Source organism: Carassius gibelio, chromosome B9 (assembly GCF_023724105.1).
Source record: "Carassius gibelio isolate Cgi1373 ecotype wild population from Czech Republic chromosome B9, carGib1.2-hapl.c, whole genome shotgun sequence".
In the NCBI taxonomy this organism is placed as follows: domain Eukaryota; kingdom Metazoa; phylum Chordata; class Actinopteri; order Cypriniformes; family Cyprinidae; genus Carassius; species Carassius gibelio.
In genome coordinates, this window is record NC_068404.1 from 27,117,034 (window position 1) to 27,143,597 (window position 26,564).

Genomic DNA, 26,564 nt, shown 5'->3' on the forward strand with positions numbered 1-26,564 from the left:
AAATTCCAAAATATTGAAATACCGATTCCAATTTGGTGTAAAATCTTTGATAGTGTGCTTCAGCCCATAGCACTGTATGGAAGTGAGGTTTGGGGTCCACTCAGTGATCAGAGCTACACTAGATGGGACAGACATCCAACAGAAGCCCTACACACAGAATTCTGCAAAATGATTCTAAAATTACAAAGAAGAACACCCAATAACGCATGTAGGGCAGAATTAGGCCGATTCCCATTGTTTATCAATATGCAAAAAAGATCCCTCAAATTCTGGATGCATCTGAAATCAAGTCCCACAGAATCGCTTCATTTTAAAGCGCTACAAACCCAAGAACTGAACCCTGAAAAGAGTCCACTCAGTCAGCTAGTTCTGAGACTTACTAACCTGACTAACTCTACTAACACTAACCAGTCTCAGACCAGCACTGCTTTTCACCAAAACATCAAAATCAACCTAATTACCAAACTATCTAAAAATACATATCTGGAACATTGGGATCAAGAAACTAAAACACAAAGTAAATTACAATTCTATCGAACCCTAAAATCTGATTATGAATGTGAAGATTATCTCCAGAGTGTCAAAGACACAAAGCAGAGACGGATCCTGACCAAGTACAGGCTCAGTGAGCACAGTCTAGCCATCGAGACGGGCAGACACCGAAAGAGCTGGTTACCCAAAGAGAGAAGAGTGTGTGCTCACTGTCAGACAGGAGAGATCGAGACAGAGACGCACTTCCTCCTGCACTGTCAGAAATACACCTCCATAAGAGAACTATACTTGAACAAATTCACAAATTTAATACAGAACTTTACAGCAATTAGTGAAACAGAAAAATTAAAAATAATATTAGGAGAGGGACACACAGCAGCACTGGCTGCGAGATACGTGTGGACGTGCCACAGCCTGAGAGACAGCAGGTGAACGTGTGTGTGTGTGTGTGTGTGTGTGTGACCTCAGTGTGTCTGACCCTATTGTGCACCACAGTGACCCTTAGTATGTTTGTGTATTTATATGTAAGTTTAAGACTGTGGAATCAAACGTTCACACAAATGTTATAATTTGTTAGTTTAATATTATAAGATGTTATTATAATCAGTTCCATTACTGTGATGTCCATTTTTTTGTTATAATTTATTCTATTTCTTCTATATATGTACACTAAGCTTTGGCAATATTGTATAATTTACATTCATGCCAATAAAGCAATATTGAATTGAATTGAATTGAATTGACAGAGAGACAGACACAGACAGACGACAGAACAGAGAGACAGACAAACAGACAGAAGGACAGAGAGACAGACATGAAGACAGAGAGACAGACACAGACAGACGACAGAACAGAGAGACAGACAAACAGACAGAAGGACAGAGAGACAGACAGACAAAGAGAAAGAGAGACAAACACACATAAAGACAGAGACAGAACAAGAGACAGATAGACAGACACAAAGGCAGAAGGACAGACAGAAAGATAGATAGAAGCATCTAAAGTATTACATTTCTGTGATTCTGAAACACTTACAAAAAATTCACTCATTCATTTTTATTTTTTGATGTTACAAAATATATTCTAAGCAAAGACAATTAATCTGCATCACTTCATGGCATTATTATGGAACGGTGTTTCAAAAAAACATTTTTGAATCTTCTGATTGATGTAAACACCTGATGTCATTTTTAAAAACAGGTTTCTGGCCTGATCTTTTGCCGTTTATTCTGTTCTTCATGTCAAGACTGAATGTTGTGAAGGCAGACGCTTGTATAACAGCGCCCTCTACTGCCGGTGTCTGTCATCCACTGTGTGATACTCTGCCTTCAGGCTTACTGTGTATTACTCTAATCAAATATTCACAATGTTCAACAGCATGTCAAAATATACAAAAGTAGAATCTAATAAAACACAACATATTTAAATTTGGTCAAATAAAACAAAAAATGGTTTAAATGGCTAAAAACATTAAACCATCCCAAAGAAATTCCATTAAAAACATTTTTTGACCTGTAATGAGCATCATTCCTGCTTTGCAACACATTTTCATGTCTCCATCATGTCTCATTTTACTGATTAAAGTATTAAATTTCAATTTTAGATGGTGAAACCATTTTACATGAACATTAATTTTACTATTTTAGTTTTAGTGAATCTCATTTTTATCATGTTTCTGCACTCTAAAATAAAAAAATAATATTAAATTTTTTCTGCAGCTAATACTACCAAATGTTGACTTAATAATAGTGTAAATTGTCAATCCTCGCTGAAAAGTTGAAAGCTGAAGTGTCTCAGTTTGACCAGAACCTATTTCTGAAAGTCTGCCGAATCATTTTACAGAAATAATTCTTAAATTACAACAGAACATTATTTTTTTAATAAGTTACAGAGCAGAAAATGTGTTGCAGAACGTTGTTTCACTGCATTTCAAGAAACGAATAGACTCACATTGTGAAAAGTGAATATGAAGCAAATACTTTCAGGAAGTCTTTGGTGCTGTGATATCTGCATGTTGCTTTCAATTATTTGAAGAATTATTGAAGAGAATGCAACTGATACTCAGCATCACTGTGGTTGAGCTCATCTGGTATAAAAACTAGAAAAGTCACCGCATGAGGACACATTTCCTGTAGTCTTTCAGACATAATGGAGTGAAATGGAGAGAAAGGCTTCACATCACTGTACGTGCTTCAGCCCCTATAGTCAGGAATGTCTGTATGTGCTCCGTTTTTGGTCTTTAGATAGAAATTTCAGCTTCTCCAGCAGCAATATTTTCCACATACAAAAATAAATTAAAGGTCTGTGTCATACAGAAGACTCTGTCCGGTAATTTGTGCTTGTGTGTGTTCAGGGTCCAAAATTAACACTTGCAATGCATCAGACACAAAATATTTTTGCTTTGGCAAGTAAATAACACATGGTTCGTTTTTGACTTTATTATAAAGATCAGCAATATTACTCACTTTAACTGTGATTGAGACTGATCGTATATAAATCTGATCATAAATCATAAAAAAGCATCTTCTGAAAAGGAAGGCAAAGTCTAAGATGGTGAATGAGTTAAGATAAATGTTAATTATAAATAAGGATGAGAATTTAATAATTCTGGTCATGCTTTCAATACTTGTAATATAAAGATGCCCACAGTTTGGTCTGTAATTACCTTGATATATATATATATATATATATATATATATATATATATATATATATATATATATATATATATATATATATACATATACATATACATATATATACATATACATATATATATATATATATGTATAGGTGAAATTTTTTTATCATATTTGTAAGATTTTTTGTTGTGGTTTGATTTATATTTGCATTGGAATAAAAAAAGACAAAGTGAATTTGAGGATTAAAAAAAAACCTAATATTTTATTTTTTCTTTACTTAAAAATGTAACATTTTAATACAATATAGTTGGATATCCCGCACCATTTACTTTTAGCCCTCAATCAAGTTAGATATTTGGCCCCCTTACATTAAAACTTTTGGCATCTTTGTTTTAACATATTTTTAAGTAATTCCCAAATATACTTATAAACCATCCAATACCAAATCAATCGGATAAAACGGTTCAAATCTAATTGAAAACACTCATTTTAAATATAACTTTTTTTCTGCTAAACAAACTCTATTGAACAGCCTGTACTGTGCAAGAGTAGAAATTCCATTCATACACACTCTTAAAAATAAAGGTTCTTTATTGGCATCAATGGTTCTGTGAAGAACCCTGAACATCCATGGAACCTTTCAAATGCAGAAGATGTTCTTTATAGTTGAAAAAGGTTCTTTAGATTTTTTTTAAGGTTCTTCAAAATAGATCTTTTAAAAACTGTTTTAAATAGTGAAATTTATGGTAAAAAAAAAAAAAAAAAATTCTAGATTACAAACCAATATGCTCTGTATTTAATTGTCAATGTATTTATATATAAATATTTTAAAAAAAAATACTGTAAACGACATTTTCATGGCCAGTAAGAAATAATTTTGGCATGTAAACTTTTCTGAATTCATTGGCAGCTGTGGCAAGAAGTTAAGTTTTGGACCCTGAGAGTGTGTGTGTGTGTGTGTGTGTGTGTGTGTGTGTGTGTGTGTGTGTGTGTGTGTGTGTGTGTGTGTGTGTGTGTGTGTGTGTGTGTGTCACTGGTTCCGCCGTTCATGTGAAGACCCAGAGCTGGTACTTGTCAGCTGGACTGCAGGGCACTAGAGAGGGGTTCTCATGTCGAGCGGTCAGGCACTGTTTTGAGCCCTTGTTATAGAACAGCTGATCCTGTGAAGGGAGTAAATAACAGAGCAGGATCTATCAGCCAATCCACAAAACCAAACATTAGCAGTAGATGGACGGCAAGCTCTTTTCTATCGTTTTCTTTGTTCCTGAATTGGTTTAGTCTGATCAGAAAGTTTTGTTTTGATGTTACACCGATGAGCTTCTTATGTAGGCTGCATTTTAAAGCATTATAGGTGTTTTTAGCACACAATCCCATAGTGTAATGCCATAAGATTGGTGTAAAAAATAAAAACACATTGAAGATGGAGCAAGAGAAATGCTGATTATAAATGTACTTTGAATTAATTCAATTCACTTGGCAAATTAATTACCATAAATAAGATTTTTATTTTAGTTTAGAATTTTTTTTTTTTTTTGAAGGATCACATGACACTGAAGACTGAGAATTCAGTTTGAATCACAGGAATAAATTACATTTGAAAATATATTAAGATAGAAAATAGTTATTTAAAATTATAATAATATTTCACAATATAATTAATTGGATTCATTGATTAAATAATGGAATGTAAATATATCCATCTATGGCTGGATCTAGCTGTTTTTCTAGCTCAGTAAGGATTTTAAATTAATGATAAAAAAAAAGGCAAATAATTTTTGAGCAGAAAATACTGAATTAATTTAACTTATTTATTTTAGCAAATAACAATTTTTTTTTTTTTTTTTTTGAAGGATCATGTGACACTGAAGACTGGAGTAATGATGCTGAAAATGTAGCTTTGCATCACAGGAATAAATTATATTGTAAAATATATTCAAATAGAAAACAGCTATTTTAATTTAGAACAATAATTCACACTATTACCGTTTTTTATGTAAACAATAAAATGCAGCCTTGAGCACAAGAATCTCAATTGGCATGTATTTTGCTCAATATTTGGATATGCTTGCTAGAGTTTTGCATCATTGCTGTTCCAAATCTATCATGTTTAAGGTCACATGATGGTTTGGATGCTCCCTTAGAAAGCAGCTGTCTATGTAAACCGCAAACAGCAAGGAGGCTCACTAGTTTTTGCAACAAAGCCAGACATATTGCACATCAGTGTTTTGATAAAACCGAGCATTACCAAGCACAACAGGAGATGACAAGCCTCTAAAGACAATGCTGGCTTTAGAGAGGGGTGAGCTGAGGAACACAGCATGGCCTCGGGCTGTTTGAGATTTAGTCTAAAGATCAGAGGCTTGTGAAGAAAGGCGTTGTACCTCTCTGAGCTCCCATCTCTGCTGAGGTCCTGTGATGGTGTTGTGACCTTTATACTGGCACTCCTCTAATTTGACGACTCCATCCGTCCCGTGCAAACAGAGCTCCTTCTGAATATTGTGCCTGATCTCGTGATGGGTCGAGTACTCGAAATACTGTACGAGCAGAGGAGAGAAATGACCTTCACCAGCAGAAAACATTTCATGAAACAGATAAAGATGATTGCCTGGAAACTCCTGAGAGCTTCAGAAAAACAGATCTAGGGGAACTAATTAAAATGATATTTGAGATGCACCTATAGAAACTAAAAATCATTCAAATATCATTTATGCTTGTGTTCAAACAATGTAAAATAAAACTCAATAAAATCAACTTTACCTAATTTAAAATATTATATTATATTATTACATAACAGTGTTTTTTTTATTAAATTTTTACTGTTCCTGTAATGGAAAATAAATACATACATACATCCAATGCAATTGCAAGGACTATTTTGTAGTTTTTGTTTCATTTATATATAAAAATAAATAATTAAATTCTCCTGATTTAAATTATTACATAATATTAAATAAACTGATATTTAATATATTATATAATATAGTGCTTGAGCTATATGGACTATTTTTTTTTTTTTTTTTTACTGATACGGTAACAAATAAATAAATAAAACATCGAAATTGTGCATGGAGTATTTTTTGTTCCTTTTATAAACAATTAATTAAAATATATGATAAAATAAGTACTTCAAAAGCACCTTCATCTGATTTAAATTATATATATTATAATTATATAATATTTATATATAGAGAGAGAGCTCAAATTCCATGGACTATTTGTATAGTTTTATAGCTTATAAATATATAGAAAATGTTCCTTTATGTAAAAGAAAGTAATAAATCACCTTCACTTGAATTCAGTGATTATTATTTCTATGTACCAAAACAGTTTAAAAATGAGAGTGGTTTCATGTGATCAATTCCATCGATTGATTCACAGGACAATCTGTTCCTGCTTTAATTACCTGGTTTCCTCCCATCCCGTGGCAGGGGTACATAATGAGAGGCTTCCCTCCCTCATTACTCTCTCCCGCATCCAAGCAGGCCTCCTTCCCCACGTTCTTTATCTGCAGGGAGACAGAAGGAGGAGATGGAACGGATTGTAACATGAAAGCTGTTCAAACAAGCTTTTACAGAACGGAGATCCGCTGCACGGTGGGAAAGCACAGCGGCCAGACAAAACACCAGAGAAATACAGGGACGTCCCAGCCACTGTACACACACTCACCGCACCAAACTGCAGCGGACTGAGATCGGGCATGAAGACCTCCGGATAGACGTTCTTCAAATACCAGGAAAAGCTCTTACACTGGAGTCTGTCCCGGAGACCTACACGCTTTGAGACGTCTCCAAAAGAGCGCTGTGGAGAGAGACGGTAGCTTCATTACAGAAACTGCCTTTGAATCTCATATTAAAGCTGCCCACAGGCTGTCTGAGGCTTCACTTTAAAGCTGTCTGTCTACGCTTATGAACCAGCAGCAGGTCTTGGCTGCACATTGAGAATGTTAAGGGATTTCTGTGGTTTATGTCGCAGAAGACCAGCACGATGAAAGCCTGCCAGAAGGCCTTCAGTCGCTGAACTCTTAACTCCACAATGCCTTTACAACAAGTGCAGGCAAAACCAATTTGTGTAACAAGTGTAGGCTGGCAGTTTTAATTGTTTATGTAAATAAAATGTAAATAATATAATAAATAGTTTAGTTAATTAAAATTATGTGAGTATAAGGCTTTATTTAGTTAACTTTTGTATTAAATCTTAATTATTTAAAAAACTATTTGTGTAACAACATAAGATATTTTTAATGACTTGTGTAAATAAAAGAAATTTAATTATGTCAGTGTAGAGGTTTATTTCAATATTGAATTAATTGTCTTATTTATTTAAATAATTCTATTTATTGAAAAACAATTGCAGTTTTTTGTGTAACCCAACTGTTGTGTGGCAGTTTAATAAAAAATGTATTAATAAAATACACAAATATAATAAAATACTTAGAAAATGATCTCAGTAGGGTTAAAATGCTTTATAAGGGTTAAATACTTTATTTAAATGCAGTAATGATCAATAATAAGAACATTAAATAATTACAATTTCATTTCAATTTAATAATTTATTTTATAAACAAATAAAACAATTGCATTTATTTAAAATGGTTTTTAAATATATGCTTTACTGTTTTTTATTATCATTATTATTTTTTGTTCATAACCCTTTTGCCACATATATTTGATGAACATATATTCATAATAATAACAAGATTTTACAAAATACATTTATTTTAAAAAAAAAGTGTAAAGTTATAAACACACACACACATACATATATACACAAACACACACACACAGATATATATATATATGTGTGTGTGTGTGTGTGTGTGTGTGTGTGTGTGTGTGTGTGTGTATGTGTGTACTTGTTTTTCTATTCTGGTGGGGACTTAAACCTGAATACACACAGACTCATGGGGACTCGTGTCACGGTGGGGACCCAAATTGAGGTCCCCACGGGTAAACAAGCTAATAAATTACACAGAATGAAGTTTCTTGAAAATCTAAAAATGCAGAAAGTTTCCTGTGAGGGTTAGGTTTAGGTGTAGGGTTGGTGTAGGGCGATAGAAAATACGGTCTGTACAGTATAAAAACCATTACACCTATGGAGAGTCCCCACAAGGATAGCTGACCAGACATATGTGTGTGTGTGTGTGTGTGTGTGTGTGTGTGTTTTTTTTAAATGAAAAATTATTTATTTCTTTTATTACTGTCCTTTCAAATGAAGGCAAAAGAGAAGGACAGAAGATCAGTAACAGGAGTGAGACAGCTCTTCATATGCTGGGAGCAGCACACTACTCTTTGCTCCATACTATTGCTCCAATTAAATCCATCATAGCATCTTAACAGAACTGCAATTTTGCTTTTGTTACAAAAAAGCCTGGGGATTCTGGGAACATTACCTCTTTGGCGATCTGAGCGGCCTGCTGGTTCCTCCGGTAGAAGATCTCTTTATAGTCGTCCATCCAGACCTCAGCCAGACGCACCTGGTTGCGAGCGATCACCTGCGTGCCTTTAGGGAAGGTGTGCGGACTCTTTGTGCGAAACACGTGGCCCACGACTGAACAGGGGATGATTTCTAGCTGCCCTCCACACTGCCAAACCTGAAGGATGAGACGAGAGCAGCAGGTCAGGATGTCAACTAATTTGAGAAGAAAAGGAAGCTTTATTCAATCAAACACAGACAGACTTTAGGAAACTACATGACCGAAATATTAAAATAAAGACAATGTCATTAAAATCTTTTTTTATTTATAATAAAAGATGCATGCAAAACCTATTTTGACTCACCCTGAAGGACATTTCAATATTTTCTCCTCCCCAAATCTCCATCTCCTCGTCATAGCTTCCTACATGGTAGAAATAATCTCTGGAAATGGAGAACAATCCCCCTGCGAACGTTGGCGTCCTGCGAGGGCAAATGTGATTAGAGGGTAAATGTTTCTTTGAATGTGTTTCATTAGACAGAAAATGACTGATATGTGTGTTTTGTGTGTGCATGGATAATAAAACGGTTTAATGGAAAACAAACAATGAAATCCAATAAGCGCCTGAGTATTATCAAATCTATTTTGTCAAATCATTTAAAGAATAGTCATGCGGTTTCAAACCTGTGTGACATTTTCTCTTGCACTAAACAGAAAGAGAATTTGCATCACAGGAATAAATTACATTTAACAAAACAGATAGTTCTGGTCCTTGATTCTGATTGGCTGAGCAACGTTCAAAGCTGTTGTAAATTACACTATAAACATACACCTTTGTTTACTTCTGTGTGTTGCTTGGCAACCACTTTGTTTGAACCACAACTGTTTCCGGAAGTTCTATTTCGGAACTATATTGTTTGGTGGAAGAATACAGTTTATTTACATTTACATTTATTCATTTAGCAGAGGATTTTATCCAAAGCAATTTACAGATGAAGACAATGGAAGCAATCAAAAACAACAAAATGAGCAATGATATAGAAGTGCTATAACAAGTGTCGGTTAGCTTGTACGGTGTTTAAATCATTACACTTTATTTGATCTGTTTTATTCTGTAAAAATTACAACGTATGAAATAACCGATTTATAAAAGCAATAAGCCCTGTGAAGTCGTGGTTTACAGTTAATTTATTACAGCTAAGGGGTGTTGTTAGGGCCTCTTGTGGCTTATTGCTTTATTACAATATATTCCAATAGAAAGTAGTTATTTCAAATAGTAATAATATTACTGATTTTACTTTTTTTTTTTTACAATTACATGCAGCCTTGGTGATTCTTTCAATAAAGCAATTAGCCACAAGAAGCTATGGTTCACAGTGAATTTATAACAGCTAAGGGGTGTTACTAAAAACCACTTAGCCGTTATAAATTCACTGTGAACCACGGCTTCACAGGGCTCAGTGCTTTTATAAAAAGGTTATTCCATATACGTTTCACAGAATAAAACAGAGCAAATAAAGTGTTATGTTATGATATTAATAATTCAGTATTCTTCCACCAAACAATATAGTTCCTCAGAAACAGTTGGTGTTCCAATGAGCAACACACAAAAGTAAACAAACTGTGTTAGTTTGTAGTGTCGTTTACAACAGATTCGAACGCAGCTCAGCCAATCAGAATCAAGGATCAGAACCATCCGTTTTATAAAAGTAAGTTTAAAAGGTCCGGAAAGTCATTGTTTATTTTTTTGCGTGAACTGTTCTGAACTGTGTTTTCTTACTTAATAGGGTACGTCTCATCTTTGCGTCTCCGTTTCTCATGATCCGGAAGGGTCTCCCAACCAAAGGAAAGGCCCCAGTCAAAATTCCCCCGGTTATGATGCTGTCCGTACGGTGAGGGTTTCATGAACTCAAACGTGTTCAGGTCGATGGTAGTGATGTCAGGACTCACTACGGCGGTGGAGTTCTCCGCTATCCTGGCCAGCAGCGGCTCAAGCCATCCATGGAAACATTCACCTAAACAAACCAAGCAGGAGTTGCATGATAAAATCACTTTGAAGTCTTCCACTACATTCCTTTCCTTAGGCTACACCATCACCTCTTACTCTCATTTACTTCAAAAGTACCTACTAACAAACACCCTAATGCATCAACACAGCCCAGATGAATAAATAAGACTGTCTTCTTAATAAATTTGATTCATTTCTGCATTCTGGCTGACCGTTTCTCCGTCAACCACACCAGCGGAGGACAGAAACACTTCATGAATGTTTAACAAGCCTAAACTCAGACGGAATTAAAAAGCATCAGATTCGTTCCAGCGCTGAGTAGCTCTAACTGACCACAGGCTTGTTATAAAGAGTGTGTTTTTATTAAGAGACAAACCCTATTAATGTGAATCCAGCACATTTGAGTGGGAGGGACTGGCTCTTTAAAGTGACTCACAGTGGGCATCCAGGAAGGTGAGGGTTTCGCCCGAGGCCACGGAGGCCCCGAGGAGCCTCGCAGTGATCAGGCCTTTACGTTCCTGCTGACGGACCACGCGAACGATGTGCAGCTGTTTCAGATACTCGTCCAGTTCGTCCTGTAGTCGCTCTGTGAGAAAGAGAAATGTCAAAACAATGTGGGCTTGTGCATTTTAGAGTCAATTATTGTTAGACTTTCCCTTTTGCAAAATTCTAATGAATTTATTATTTCTCAGAATGCATTAAAATATTCATCCAGATGGTGGATGAAATTAGACAATTAGACAATCTTTTTGCCAAGAAATTAATACTTTTATTTAGCAACGATGTATTAAATCGATAAAAAGTGAAGTGAAAGATTTATAATATTACAAAAAAATTCTATTTTGAATAAATTCTACCATATTTTTTACATTTTCTATTCGTCAAACAAAAAAATGTATCACAGTTTCCATAACAATTTTAAGTATTTTCAGTATTGATAATAATCAGAAATGATTCCTGAGCAGCAAATCAGTATATTAAAATGATTTCTGAAGAATTGTGTGACACTGAAGACTGGTGTGATGATGCTGAAAATTCAGCTTTGCATCACAGAAATACATTTTGTAATTTATTTTTAAATAAATTCACAGATCAAACATTTTATATTAAAATAATATTTCATGATTGCAACTTTTTTTTACTGTATATTTGATTAAATAAACGCAGCCTTGGTGCGCAGAAAGAGTCTTCTTTCAAAAAAATCTAAAACTCTTACCAATTGCATATTTGTGAACAACAGTATATTTTTAAAGGGATAGTTCACCCCAATTTTTTTATTCTGTCAGTAATTACGCACCCTCATGTCGTTTCAAACCTGTAAGAGCTCCGTTCATCCTCAGAACACCAATTGAGATATTTTTGATGAAATCTGAGAGCTTTCTGACCCTCGCATAGAGAGCAAGGTAGTAAGTTGTTTGCATTGTTTGTGCATTCATGTGAACGTAAATAACGTATCTGCGTACATACGTTGCATATGTTGTTTACGTATGTGATACTCTCCAAAATAGTGCTTTAGGGTGATGTGGAGGAGACAGTTTGTTGAATAAAGTTGTTATTTTTGTTTCCTTTGCACACAAAAAGTATTCTCCTTGCTTCGTAAAATTACGGTTGAACCCCTGATGACACATGGATTATTTTAACGATATACTTTACTACGTTTCTGGACCTTGATCGTGTAAGGATCCTTGCGGTCTATGGAGGGTCAGAAAGCTCTTAGGTTTCATCAAAAATATCTTAATTTGTGTTCTGAAGATGAACAAAGTAATTAATATCTGTAATTAATGACAGAATAAAAAATGTTTGGGGTGATCTATCCCTTTAATATTTGGATGTTCCCTGAAAAGGCAGCTGCCTATGTTGCATACAGCAATGCTACTCAATAGGTTTTGGAACACATTTCAGACTTATTTTACACCTGGTGCTCTTCCAACTTCTTCCAAAGTTGTTACTTTTAAAAAGGTGTATGTTTAAATGTAATGTTCTTCTTTCAAACTGATTCAGTATTCAGTCAGGGTATGTTTTAGATTCAGTATGCTGGGGTAAAAGACATAATAATACTCTTTTAGCAAAGGATCAGGAGAAAGCTCAAGCAGCACCTTTAATCTAGTAGATATGGGTGTGTATGGGTTCATTAAGTATAAATATCTCCTTTCATCAGTCTACAGTCTCCCAGCAGCCCTCAGGGCAAAGCCACTGACCAGCACTTTGGTATAATATTATATATTATACAGAACTGAGGAGTAACTACCTAAAAATAGTGTCACGAATGCACAAATAAAAGGACTAAACTGAACAGAAAATGATTTATTGTTGGAAAGAGCACCGATTCGTAGAAAAGTCTTCAAGTTAGCATTATTATTTTTTTAAAATCAATAACTTGAATAGTAGTGTATTAGTAGTGAATCTAACTATGAAAAACGATAGCTCACCCAAAAATTGTTCCAAGTTGTTCCAAACCTGTATGAGTTTCTTTTTTCTGCTGAACACAAAAGAAGATATTCTGAAGAATGTCGGGAACCAAACAGTTAACACAGCCATTGACTTACATAGTATTCTTTCCAAACTATGGAAGTCAATGGGGAACATAAGCTGTTTGGTTAAAAAAACATTCTTCAGAATATCTTCAGAAAATTTGCTTTTTCGGGTGAACTACCCCTTAAAGCTACATCACATTACAAAAAAAAAGCTTAAACCAGTCTGGTTTGCTGGTCTTTAAGATGGTCTCTCAGGCTCACTAACTGACAAGTCCCTGAAAATCCTCCTAAACCATCACAACAGGCCAGTCTAACCTCTTTGGTCTGGTTAAGGCAATTTTTTTTAATCAGCAGGGAGAGTTTCTTGACCATTTAACTACTTTAAATTATGAGTCTCTTGGGAAGCTGCAGTTTAATAGTGGCTTTCCCGACCCAGACATTGTGATTTATGATATCACATAATATGTATTATCCTCCTCAGAATCATTTAAGAGTAAAGGTGCAACACTAAGCCTGCTGAAAGCGGCTGAAATGATTCACAGCAGCGCAGCGGGACGTCCTATAGGTTTTGGCCTGCTCCGAGGGCGGGGATCTACACACAGAACTGGTCTTTCTCAGCAGAAGCTGGAATTGCTTGAGAAAGAGAGACCGAGGGTGTAATTAAAAGAAGAGGGAGTGTTAAAGAAAAGTTGAAAGCCAATTCCCTGGCTTTAATTTCTGGCATGGCGTGCAGCCAAGAGAGAAAATTCAGTCCCTGTGTGATTCAACCAGGGGAACGATAGATGAGATCTAGTGCAGTGGTTCTCAACCCATAATGGATAGTAGCAGGTCTGTTCTGATCTGTTCAGTAGTGTGAAAACAATAATAACTAATCTAAGCTAAATACAACTAATCATGAAAAGAACCATTACCTTTATATTAGGGGTGTAACGATACGCGTATTCGTATTGAACCGTTCGTTGCGAGGCTTTCGGTTCGGTACGCGGTACGTATTATGAACCGAACGGTTCGTTGGACTAATTAATTATTTAAAAAAAAAAAAAAAAAAAAAAAAGAGAAATATAATGATATGCGTTCAACAAGGTAGCCCAATAACCCAAACGACGTAACAGACAACGCCCCTGACACCCCCGAAGAAGAAAAAACACCAACTTATATGTTTATGTTAGGCTACTCAGTCAGGCGCTCGCTCACTCAGTACGCGCTGAGTGAGCGAGCAGTTCATGCACGGTACGCGGTGGCCAGTGCGTTTAACAGACTAGAAATGAGAAGATCCTCCAGTAACCAACAGGTCTGGTGTTTGGGTGCACTTTGGATTCCCTTTAAGCTATAATGGTGATGGCAAGAGAGTGGTGGATAAAAAAACAACGGTATGTCGCATCTGCTACATGACAATAGGGTACATCAGCGGGAATAAAATTTTTAAAAAAAAACCAGCGGGAATACTTGAAACATGTCAACTCATTTACGCCGACATCACCTTAAGTGTGTCAGTATCTGGGAAAAGACGAAAAAGAGGAGAAATATACACGCAACAAACTATCCCCGCAGCATTTAGACACCGGTACACCAATATAGTTTACAGGGAATCCAAAGTGCACCCAAACACCAGACCTGTTGGTTATTGGAGGATCTTCTATTTCTGGTCTGTTAAATGCATTAGACATTTTGCAACGAGCCTTCAGCGCGTGCTGAGTGAGCGAGCGCCTTAAGGGGCCGTTCACATATCGTGCCTAAAAACGCGTGGAAAACGCTAGTCGTGCCGCTTTCTCCTCCTTTCCAAAGCGCTCGGGCAAAAGCACTCCTGAGGCGTCTGTCTCCATGAGACGCGGAAATTTCAGCAAAGGATAAATGGATTTGCAGCTCTAAAAATCGCTTGCAGTAGCTCTGCTACTAAATTTATTTCAAAATTGCAATCCATATACAACTACGATCAGCTGTTCCTTCATCTCGGCTGAGCTTTCAGGATGAAGCTGATTGGTTAGTTCTTGTCACATGACCCGCAGTGCGCTTGCAGCATTCTGAAAAGTTGAGATGTTTTTACATTTTGCTGTATCTAAAACGTACCGAACCGAACCGTGACATCATTGTATCATATCGAACCGAACCGTGAATTTTGTGAACCGTTACACACCTACTATATATATATATATATATATATATATATATATATATATATATATATAAATTTATATTCTCTTTTCTAAAGTTATTTTGAACTTTTAAATTCTTCATAAAATCCTGAAAAATAAATAAATAAAGTTTTCCACAAAAAATGTATAACAATATGTTTCTTGAGCAGTAAATAAGTGTAACAGAATGATTTCTGAAGGATCATGTGACACTGTAGACTGGTGTAATGATGATGAAAATTCAGCTTTGCATAATAAGAAAAAAATATATTCATGCAGTTCGTTTAAATTGTAATAATATTTTATAATATTACAGTTTTTTAATGATCAAATATGTGGTATTTTGGGGCCAACTTATTTGCCATTCAGTTAAAGTTAGTTAAATATCATTGGCAGGTCGTGCAACTATGGAAGCCTGTTTCGCCACTGAATAAAAAATAAAAAAAGGAAACCGTGACATTTTTCTCACAGTTTTTTTTACCATAATTGCGTGATACAATTCAACCAATTCTGTGGAAAATAAGAAGTTTGCATCACGCAATTATGACAAAAAAAAAAAAGACAGATTTGCGAGCTTGTACCATGCAATTAAGATAAAAACAGTCAGAATTGAGAGTTAGTATCAAGCACTTACGAGAAAATAAGTCAGAATTCTGAGTTTGTATAATTCAATTATGAGAAAAAGACAGATTTGTTAGTTTGTATCACGCAATTATGAGAAAAAAAGTCAGAATTGTGTGATAAGAAATCACCTAATTCTGAGAAAACATTCAGAATTGCCAGTTTCAGTTTGTATCACGCAATTATAAGAAAAAAGACAGAATTGCGAGTTTGAATCACACAATTATGAGAAATAATGAAACAAACATGATACAATTGCGAGAGAGAAAAAAAGTCTGAATCGCAAGTTATCATCTCACAATTCTGGCTTTTTTTCACAGAATAGTGAGATATAAAGTCGCAATAACCTTTTTTTGTTTGTTTGTTTTCTCAGTGGTGGAAATGGGCTCCCATATGTAATGCACAAAAACATCCTCAAAAAACATGGATAAAACTACACAAGGTAAAAGAAACCAGACATGACCACATGCAATTGTGTAACGTACATAATATGGTTTAGTTGCTAAGAACAATTTAGTTAATTCAGAAAAATCATACGCATATTGATATTGCTGGAATTTAAATGCTTTACAACAAGGCCCTATTCATTAAAGCATTAACTAACATAGACTTACAATGAGCAATACACTTGTAACAGTAGATATTTATCTTTGTTAATGACCTAATGTTAACAAATGGGAACTTATTGTAAAGTCTTCCAATTAAAATTCATGCATTTTTGTGTTTTATTGAGTCGCTACTTGAGGTCTAATATCAAATTTGGCTTCTGAAGCAAAACAAGTTGGGAACCACTGCTCTAAGGCTCTTCCACCGGTCAAAGATCTGTTTTTTAAGAGTCCGCTGATAGGCCTCTATAGCTTCACCGGCTGAGCAAAACTCCTCTGAGAACATTCCCAAACATCTCTGTTTCCTGTAGTAACCTGCTTCACGAGCGCCGGGTGTCAGCAGGCCTACAGGAATTCAGCAAAGCGGGATGCTTGAGTGAAACCGGACGCCCATTAAAACACACGGACGGTCTGTAGGCTAGAGGTGAGTTACCGTCAGCGCTGGCGTCATCCACGAGGATGATTTCTTTGAGGGGCAGCGCAGGGGAGGTGTGCAGGACGCTGTAGACGGTGCGCAGTAATGTGCTCCACGCCTCGTTGTGGAAGACGATGATCACACTTGTGGTCGGCAGGGGTGGACAGCGTCTGAATGTCTGCTCGATGCATCTGTGAGAGGAAAAGAGAGAACAGACAGACTGAGAAATAAAGGGAAGGGGGGGTTGTTTTATTCAACAGATGTCTGTGAAATGTCTAGATTAGGGCCAGGCAATATACTGTACCTAATTAGCTAACATATTTTCTAAAGACTAAAATAAAACCTTTAAAAATAAATGAAGTTACTTGAAATAAAATAAACATTGATTGAAATATCAATACAAATATAAAATTAAATAAAAATATACCATACAAAATAATGGTAACATTTTAGAAAGGTTTTGTTTGTTAACTAACTAACTAACATTTAAAATACTTCTAAAACATTTATTAATCTTAATTTATGTTAATTTCTGAATTTAGTAATACATTATTAAAGTCCAAAGATGTCTGTTCATTTAATTTGTCCTAAAATAACTAAAATTTAAACAAAAATGCATATATAAAAACTAAATAGACAAAAAACGGTAACTAATGAAAAAGTCCAAAACATACAGCAAAATTACTAAAACTTAAACAAATTAAAATTATAAAACTGATGCAAAATAAAAAATATATAACAGTATCACAATGATTAAACTATAAATAAATAAATGAAAATCCTAATTCTGTCTTTATTTCTACATTTGAATAAGATTAGATTGATTCCTGAGAATCAGAAACTGTCCGTGATTTTGAATCAGTTCAACACTGATTCAACATTTCATTTGCATCACCTTAAAATACTTGTTTAGTACCGTGTATTTTTATATTGGTGGTAATATTACATAATTAATTTAACTAGATTTATATTGTATGCTATGTCTTGCAATAAAAATGTAATTCATTTAGCTATAATGGCTGTTTGGTTGAATTGATGGTGAATTACAATCATCCTTCTCAGCCTTTTTAGAGTAAATGCATAAATTTCTAAATTTACTTCGGCTACGTCACTCAGTCCTCATCTGGATTTCATTCTGCGGACTCAGAATTGTGTGCTATGTGACACTTTGTATTACAATAACCAAAAGGAACTCTGGTTTTGTCTATATCACTCCACTAAAGCAATCAGGGCAAGAACTAACGTGTTTAATTAGAGAAAAAGCTCACTTTTGTCTCAGTCTGTAATTGGTAGCAATATCTGCGTAGACATGTTTAAATAACGTGTCTGAGGACAAAAGCTAGTCTGTAGTTCCACAGAGCCTCTGATTATCCTGACAGATAAACAGATTCTCCTCTAGATTCTATTCACACTAACATTCTACATATTTTAAAATCCTTTCAAAATCCTTTAGAATTAGCATTTATATGCCACATAACAAATACTAAAAACATGATGTGGTTAGATATTCCAAATTTGTTAAAAAATTTGGAAAATGCAAAATAGTCTCAGACTTTTGGACCTCATTGTATTTGTGTGTTTTTCTTTGCTGGCAATGGAGTTATACTACCACTTCGATCTACAAGGTGGTCTCCTCATGTTATTTTTGGTTGGTTGCATGTTAGTTTTACACGAGGACCTTCTAAAATGTTTACTCTAGTTCTTTTTTTTTAATCTAGGTAAAATGTCATATAGATTGCATTTACAGGGACTATTATATGAAACATGAAAGAAGTCATAATTTAATACTTACATAAATAGTTTTATTGAACTAAATGCAAGAATAGATTAATGCACATCTACTTTGCTCATGTTTCAAGAATGAGGCTCACAGAACGCAAAATTCATCGTATTAAATCATTAAAAGCTAGGCATAATTTTTTTTTTTTTTTAATTAAATTCCTTGATATTTCTGTGGGAATAAAAAAAAAAGTGAAACAGACCGATATTGCATCCAAATAATAACAACTGATGAAAAAAAGAAAATACATTCTGCTCACCCTCAGGCCATCCAAGGTGTTTGTTTCTTCATTAGAACAGATTTGGAGAAATGTAACATTACATCACCAATGGATCTTCTGCAGTGAATGGGTGCCGTCAGAACGAGAGTTCAAACAGCTGTTTAAAACTTCACAAGTAATCCACACCACTTCAGTCATTGCCTTTAAAACAATTCTTCTGATCAAAATACCAGTCCACATTCGATAATAACACTTCCTCCAGTGAAAAAGTCCCTTTCTCATCAAAATCCACCAACATATATTTGTTTCAAACTGTTTTCACTTACAGTGTTGGATCTGTGCATATTTCTCTCCAGATTCAACCGTGACATCCTTTTACTGGAGAAAGCAATATAATGGATAGAGGACTCATATTTCAGCCAGAAGCGATGTTTTAAAGTTAAAACGTCTTAATGATGGATTTGTTTCTTTGAAACATGCAGTTTTTCTCTTCCAAAACATGAACTGACAGACTGGAGTGGTGTGGATTATTGTGATGTTTTCATCAGCTGCTTGGACTCTGGTACTGACGGCACCCATTCACTTCAGAGCAATGCTAAATTTATTCAAATGTGCTCCAATGAATGGAACCATTGATGGATGCCCTGAGGGTGAGAACATTTTTACCTAATTTTCATTTTCATGTGAACTATTCCCTTTAAATGTCTGTAGAAGTGTCTAAAGCAAACAGGTAGTACTGTACATACTCTGGAGGTCTCGTGTCAGCGCCGAGGTCTCTGCTGAGCGAGATCCGATCGCTGGCGTACAAGTTGAAGCAGTGCTTCTCTTCTCCCCTCTCCTTTTCTTTTTGTTCCGACGAGCTCAGATTGTCAGTGTGAAAAGCCTTCCCAGAAGCCCCTGGGGCAGTGGGGTTTTGCGGTGGTCTTTCAAGGACCGGTCGGAGCTCAGCAGCCGTGTAGTATCCGGACAGACAGCCCAGACTGCCCTGGCTCTCCTGCTTCCTCACCGGAGCTTTTATCTGCATTTTGGGCATAGCGTCCCGGAGGTTATTCACCGCCCCCATGACCATCTCAAGAACGCCGTCTCGTTTCTCCACAATCTCTTTGAGCCAGGGTTCGTCCTGGGGGTTCTGACTGACCACCTCTCGCTGCATCAGAAACAGGAACGTCACGAACACCAGCGCCACTATGGCCAGCTTCCACGGGTGCAGTCGTCTGCGCAGAAGCCTGCGGAAGAACGTCATTCTTTTGAGGCGAAGCCGGCACTCAGAGTGTGAGAAACAATGCTTCACCTGACACACACCCCGTGCGTAACATCACCGCCTGTCAAACCTGTGAATGGGACCAAAAGACAACATTGATATACGAGCAGCAGAGCACTGCAAACAAGTCCAACACTCCTGACAACTCGTTTGAGAACGGAAAAGTTAGGAATTCCAGTTCTGAATGTCCAACGTAAATGTTTTCTTTGATATTTAAGCCTCTTTTAGGTGGCTGGGAAATCATTCTTCGCTTGAGAGGTAATTTTGTGAACTTAATTTCTTTAACAACATTCTCTTGGAGAGAATTCGAACAGAAACTTTCCAAATGATAATTGGCCCTTTTAACCAATGGAAAAGTATTAATCATATTACAAATATCAGACTTGACAGTTCTGTCGATCTTTTTAAAAATCACATTTTCATGAGGCATAACACTTCTCTGTTTGTACATTTCTGGTAACCCTAGAATGGGTAGTGTATATTGTGAAAGCCAAAATAACGTGAATCAAAAATGATATACAATTAGATGCATATGCTTTACTAAAAATATTTTTCAGACAGCCAACTGTGTGCGGTTTGACACTTTGTGAAACATTATGCATGCAGGTTTCCCCTTGTAATGTGTACACCTAAATAATAATCAACAGATGCATATTTTTCTTTATCAAAACATGTTTTATCAATAAAAAGATGTCTTTATGATCACTTAAATCAAATGCTGTTCCAGAAGATTTTGTATTTTGGAGAAAAGCAAATGACAGTTTGCGATTTACTTTCTTACTAAACATTCATTTAAACGGGATAATTATATAACATTTCATAAAATGGGGGGAAATCCATATACATTTACAACTTAGACACGGTAATTGAAGTATTCCTTTTATTTCAGATAAAAAAGTCAATTTAACACGACACTCATTGCTTTATAGCCGTCATTTTGAGTCATTTTAGGGTTAATCATTAGTAGCACAATAACACCATCTGTCTAAAACTACGAATCAGTGTCCAGTTCTCGTGCGCTATCGTGCGTAAACAAAGTCGAGAGAGCAAAGAAACAGAAAGACATACCGATTGCGTTTAAATATCGTTTAAGTTCATATCCAAAATAGTTTTTTAGCTCCCACAGTAGAAGTGTTGACCACGGCGATGTCAAAGTGTAGTCATCTCAGCAGGACTTCCGCGTCGTTGGATCCAGGTGCGCGTCTCTCAGGTAAAGGGGCGGGACTTGCGTCACGCGTGCGTAAGCGCCACATGTGCCTTCATTCTGTTAGGGCGAGTCCAGCAACGTCAACATTTGAACAATTAAAAGATGTTGCTCTTCCTCTTATATATGGAAGCATATGGGTAGCAATATTTTCAATTTGGAATGTAATATGCAAAATCACAATGCAATATGTAAAATAGCAATGCATTTCTGTATTTACATTTTCATGTGCAACGTTTGGTGCAAAATGAAAATGAAAATAAAATTACAAAATTTTCATTTGCCATTTCATGTATTTTTTTATTTTATTTTTTTTATTAGGGAAACATTTTAACCAAAAAAAAAAAAAGTTTTTGTCTCTTTAATAAAAAATTAAGAGGTTTTATTTTGGGGGGGTTGTCCTTAGACTCTAGCTTCCTCTCTACATAATAAAGAAATTATATCCTCTTTTTATACTTTTTAACACGACTGTCACGGAGATGTTGCTAGTAGAAGGAGCATGAACGCGATATATGAATCACCAGCAAATTATTATTCTTTTATGAAAAAAAAAAAAAATTATTTTAGTAATTTCCTACGACTTTTTATATAAAACAAAAACATTTCTATTTGCTTTAAATAAATAATTTAAACTCAACAATAAGTAACAAACTAATAACTCTCATGCAAAATATACTCTACATGCGACACTTAAACCTGAATTATAGTGGAGTCAGACCCCCATAATAATTCGCACCCTACATTTCCTCTAAATATTTATGTGACACAAACCTAAATCCTCCACAAGCGAAGGGTCCCGTTACTGGCATCACCTTTTTCCATGACTCTAATACATTTGTTCATGCAGAATCACTTTGCGCGACATCTGACCTCAGTGATGGATGACATTCGACTGCGTTAAACTCACTAAGTATCTCACTTAGACGTATTACCGCGATAAATTAGCCCTATTAAACAGAAGATAGATGCAGAAAACACTCACCAGACACGCTCAGCCTGAGGATTTTAATCACCGTGTCCCCGTGCACATGGACTTCATAAAGAGCTTCTGTGTTTGCAGGGTAAAGAAAAGAAACCGGACACGAACCGGACAAGAGAAGAATACCAGAGAGGCTCAGAGTGTTCATCTGGAGGATCCTGGAGACTTTACTTCCCACTGTGTCGTGAATCTCGCTGTAATAGAGTTTAGTGAGAAAGTCGGACTCTTGCTGGAGGTTGACATTTGAACTGCTTGTGATGAAATTTGAAGTTTATTATTTGACATCAAATTGATGTGGATTTATTGCACAACTGAAGTTCTTTTCCGTAACACTGTCAAGATAAAAGTTTATTCTGGAAATCTCGAAAAACCCGCATCTGAGAGTAGATTTGGACAAATTCCAGGAAATTGATCCCTGGGTATATGCCTTCATATAAATTAAAAAGTATAGCCTAATATAATATAAAATATAATATTCAAATAATACATGTAATTATAAAGAAAGCAATATTATTTAAAATGTGTGTGTATGTATTTGTATGTATGTATATATATATATATATATATATATATATATGTGTGTGTGTGTGTGTGTGTGTGTGTGTGTGTGTGTGTGTGTGTGTGTGTGTGTGTGTGTGTATGTATATATATATATATATATATATATATATATATATATATATATATATATATATATATATATATACACGTGTGTGTGTGTGTGTGTGTGTGTTTATATTCAGTCTTTTTTAACCATTGATGGTGTGATGTTGCATCCAATCCACACACACACACACACACACCTATGTACATACGTGTGTATATATATATATATATATATATTATATATATATACACACACACTCTCATGTATATTGGATGCAACAGCACACCATCAATGGTTAAAAAGACTGTAGTGGACACTAGCATTAGATGGTTAAATAATTGTGTATCTGTAATGGAAAAATAAAAATGCCCTGAGTTCAAGTGGCACATACAACACATATTTGGGACTAAATCCATTTTGTGCTCTTGATGTCTGAAAACTTGGAGAAATAAGTTCTGCCTTATATTTGAATTTGAAGAACTCTAAACAAAGCCATGCATATTGCATACTGCATTGTTTAAAAAAAAAAAAAAAAAAAGAGTATGCATTATATAGCATGTACAAGTATGAAGTCAGCAGTTTGCCAGGACTCCACACAATGCAGTCAAACAGTAGTATGATACATTGTTCTCACATGACCTCACCGTTATCATCTTGGAAATAAAAAGTTGCAGTTTTGATTTAATTTTAGGCAAAAATGTTCTGATGTTTGCCAACCAGGTCAACTAAAGATGCAAACACATTGAGAATACAAGGTCAAGCACATTGCATTGTGGGATTCAGTATTCTGTGCAGTGTACTTTACTGCATACAGAAAATGTGCATATATATTGTGAAATCTGTGGCCTGACATAAGTGTTTTCAAATGTTTATTTATTTCTGTGTACATAAGGAAAAATATTGAACCAGTCTTTCTGTCATGATCTTAAAGCTTTTCTTGATTTGTCCAAGATGCGTGGATTGTTGGGGTGTGCATCCAAAACCTGAGGGTATGAGAAGCAAGAAAGAAAAAAAAGATGCAATCATTTTTATTTATTTTTAGTAAAATTTAAAATATAATATAATTAGATACAAATTGTATTATAATTATTCAAATAAAGATGATACAAATATAAAACTACTTACTATACAATTGATTTTAAATATTTATTATATATTTAAAATGTATTGCCAAATATATAAATATTGCACAATTGTTTGAGATTGCACTGAAACTGATTGCACTATTATCACTGAATAGTTCAAGGTATGGTATGGGCTGTATAGAAAGGTTTAAACATTATTTGTAAAAAATGTGATTTTGCTTCTGGAGTCTGACTGTTGGTTTCAGCACAGTGTTTACTAATTTAGACGTTTATATATTCGCAGCAGGATTTCTTGTGTACTCACTTTATGGCACACATCTATAGCATCCACGTGTCTTTTGGCCTTCAATTGAACACGAGCTTGTAGCCTGGTAAACAAACATCATGCTGATGTCAATAAGAGATGTGAACACAAACACACACACACACATACGAGAACAGTACAGGGCATCAAAGGGGCTTTAATATTACCGATAGTGGGGTCAGTTCGATTGCTGTACTTCCAGGCCAAATCATAATTCATGGCAGCATCTCCTTCTCCATAATGTAGCCCATGCACTTGTACGACTTGCAGCAGGACTGTTATAAAACACGTTAAGACGTCATTCTGTAACAGTTTTTAATATTTTGGTGATTCCAAAAAGTTTGCAAGCAAGTTGTTGTTTTAGGGTTTCAGGACACTTTTGGTTTGTTCATCAAGTTAATTCACTGGATCATCTAAAAAGAGACATTTACCCCCGTAGTCACTCAATTTGACCCTTAAAACTCATTTTTATAATCAAAACGGCATATTTGCCTTATGAAAAAAAAAATTCTTCATGCCTTGAATATAACTCTGCACCCTTACCTCATTTAGTATACACAGTTTCATGAATATTTAAATTAGTCCCCGCCTCCATTCAGTCACATCATCTCTGACTACGTGCTTTTTTTTGCTTTGTTAACTGTTCATGTGTTTTGGAGGAGGTGTGGCATTGGAGAGTGATTTGCAGGGAGGGTGGGATCTTATGTTTTTAAAGTTGCTATTGCTAGCCTCTCAGAAATCAAATACCCTACCTCTAAATATGCTTATCTCTTACTATTTTTCAGCTGAATTGGCCACAGAAATTGTGATATACACTGCAGCTGATTGGATTCAGTGTCACCTTTATTCCTGACTGGATGTAGATGTCGGCCAGAAGCTGCCAGCTCTTTTCAAACTCGTCCGCATCAATGATCTTCCAGTTCATCTTGGCCATGCGTTTGAGCTGGTTTCGGGCTCGAGGGGTTCGCTTCAGGATCATGTAAGAAGTGGCCATGGCCAGCAGCGCAGGAACATGATCCTTCAGTGACGAACAAACAGACATTCAGAGCTAGTTGAGTAAATGTCATTGTGAAGCATTAAAGAAGAGAACTGAACAAACGGTAAAGTTTGGTGTAAGTGATACTGAAATGGAGATTTCTGACTTCTGATTGCTTGAGAAACAGCCTTTAAGGTTATGTAGTGCATAACTGAAAGACACAAATAGACAAAGTATAATATGTATATAAAATTACAAATGTTTCTGAACGAAGCCTGATTTGCTCACCAAGGCTGCATTTATTTAATAAAAAATACTGTGTTTATACTATTTAAAATGTAATATAATCCTGAATCTGAATTTCTAGCATCATTCCTCCAGTCTTCAGTGTCACATGATCCTTCAGAATTCATTCTAATATACTGATATATATTATTATAAATGTGTTTCCTATCACTTTTGATGAATTTAAAGCATTGTATCTAGATAAATATTCTGAACTCAAGTCTAAGTTTGTCTTGAAGGAGTGATTCAGGCATATACAAAAGCAGTGTGCATGTGTAGGTGTGTGTGTGTTTAACACCTCTCACTGTTTGCGATCTCAATGAAGACGTTGAGGGCTCTTTCCACGTTGGCTTTCTGTTTGGTGGCCAGATATCAGTAGTGCAGGGTGCGCAGCTGTACGTGTCCCGCTGGGGTTTGTGGCTTCAGCTGTTTTAAGAGCTTCTCCGCTGTTCTCACGACCAGCTGCTCCGACTCCTGCTTCTCTGTAGAGTTTCTGAACACAAACAAACGCATCCAAGTGCATGTGTGCAATACAGCATATAGAGAATTAAAGACACTAATGGGATGCATCTTGAGCGACGGATCAGGACGCGGTTCTCAAACACCTCTCCTCCTATGGTCTCATTGTCAGGGTTGAGATGAACCTTAATCATGTTGTACACTGCGTTCTGGCCCCAGTCGTTGTCCTTCCTGGCTTTATTAAAGTGTCGTAATCCATCGTTAGGTTCACCAGTGTACCTTTGAGAAGCAGATCAACATTCATGTCCTTATTTTTTATAATTTATTGCATATATCAGAATAAAAATATTTCTAAATTAATTTCCTATTTTAAACAGTTTGAAAAATTATATATATATATATATATATATATATATATATGTATGTATATGTATAAATATATATGTATATGTATAAATATATATATATACTGTATATATATTAGTGCTGTCAAACAATCACAATTAATCACATCAAAAATAAAGGATTTTTGTTTAAATAATATGCGTGTACTGTGTATATTTAATATGTATATATAAATGCACATGCATGTATATAGTTTG

The 26,564-nt window shown here is 35.4% G+C and overlaps 2 protein-coding genes across 3 annotated transcripts; both read right to left on the reverse strand.

Annotated features, from left to right (window-relative positions):
- Nucleotides 1-4,071: 4,071 nt before the first annotated feature.
- galnt3 (UDP-N-acetyl-alpha-D-galactosamine:polypeptide N-acetylgalactosaminyltransferase 3 (GalNAc-T3)) lies at nt 4,072-22,393 on the reverse strand. 2 transcript variants are annotated; one of them, XM_052564719.1, is made up of 13 exons: nt 22,250-22,393; nt 21,132-21,327; nt 20,105-20,133; nt 19,549-20,028; nt 16,821-16,993; nt 10,992-11,141; nt 10,328-10,562; nt 8,912-9,029; nt 8,524-8,724; nt 6,801-6,932; nt 6,538-6,639; nt 5,516-5,668; nt 4,072-4,294 (listed from the first exon to the last, which is right to left on the reverse strand). In XM_052564719.1, exons 3-13 carry the CDS (start codon nt 20,116-20,118, stop codon nt 4,181-4,183), a joined length of 1,872 nt encoding a protein of 623 aa, XP_052420679.1. In that variant the 5' UTR covers nt 20,119-20,133; nt 21,132-21,327; nt 22,250-22,393; the 3' UTR covers nt 4,072-4,180. The 2 variants fall into 2 exon arrangements, with proteins under 2 accessions (XP_052420679.1, XP_052420678.1); XM_052564718.1 differs by having other exon boundaries at nt 19,549-20,133; nt 22,250-22,392.
- A 924-nt stretch (nt 22,394-23,317) lies between these two features.
- Nucleotides 23,318-26,016, reverse strand: LOC127964510 (tetratricopeptide repeat protein 21B). Its single transcript, XM_052564730.1, is given in 7 exon segments — nt 23,318-23,836; nt 24,243-24,286; nt 24,289-24,306; nt 24,410-24,472; nt 24,475-24,517; nt 25,084-25,260; nt 25,960-26,016. Coding segments are annotated over 7 exon segments (468 nt in total). The 3' UTR covers nt 23,318-23,770.
- Nucleotides 26,017-26,564: the final 548 nt, after the last annotated feature.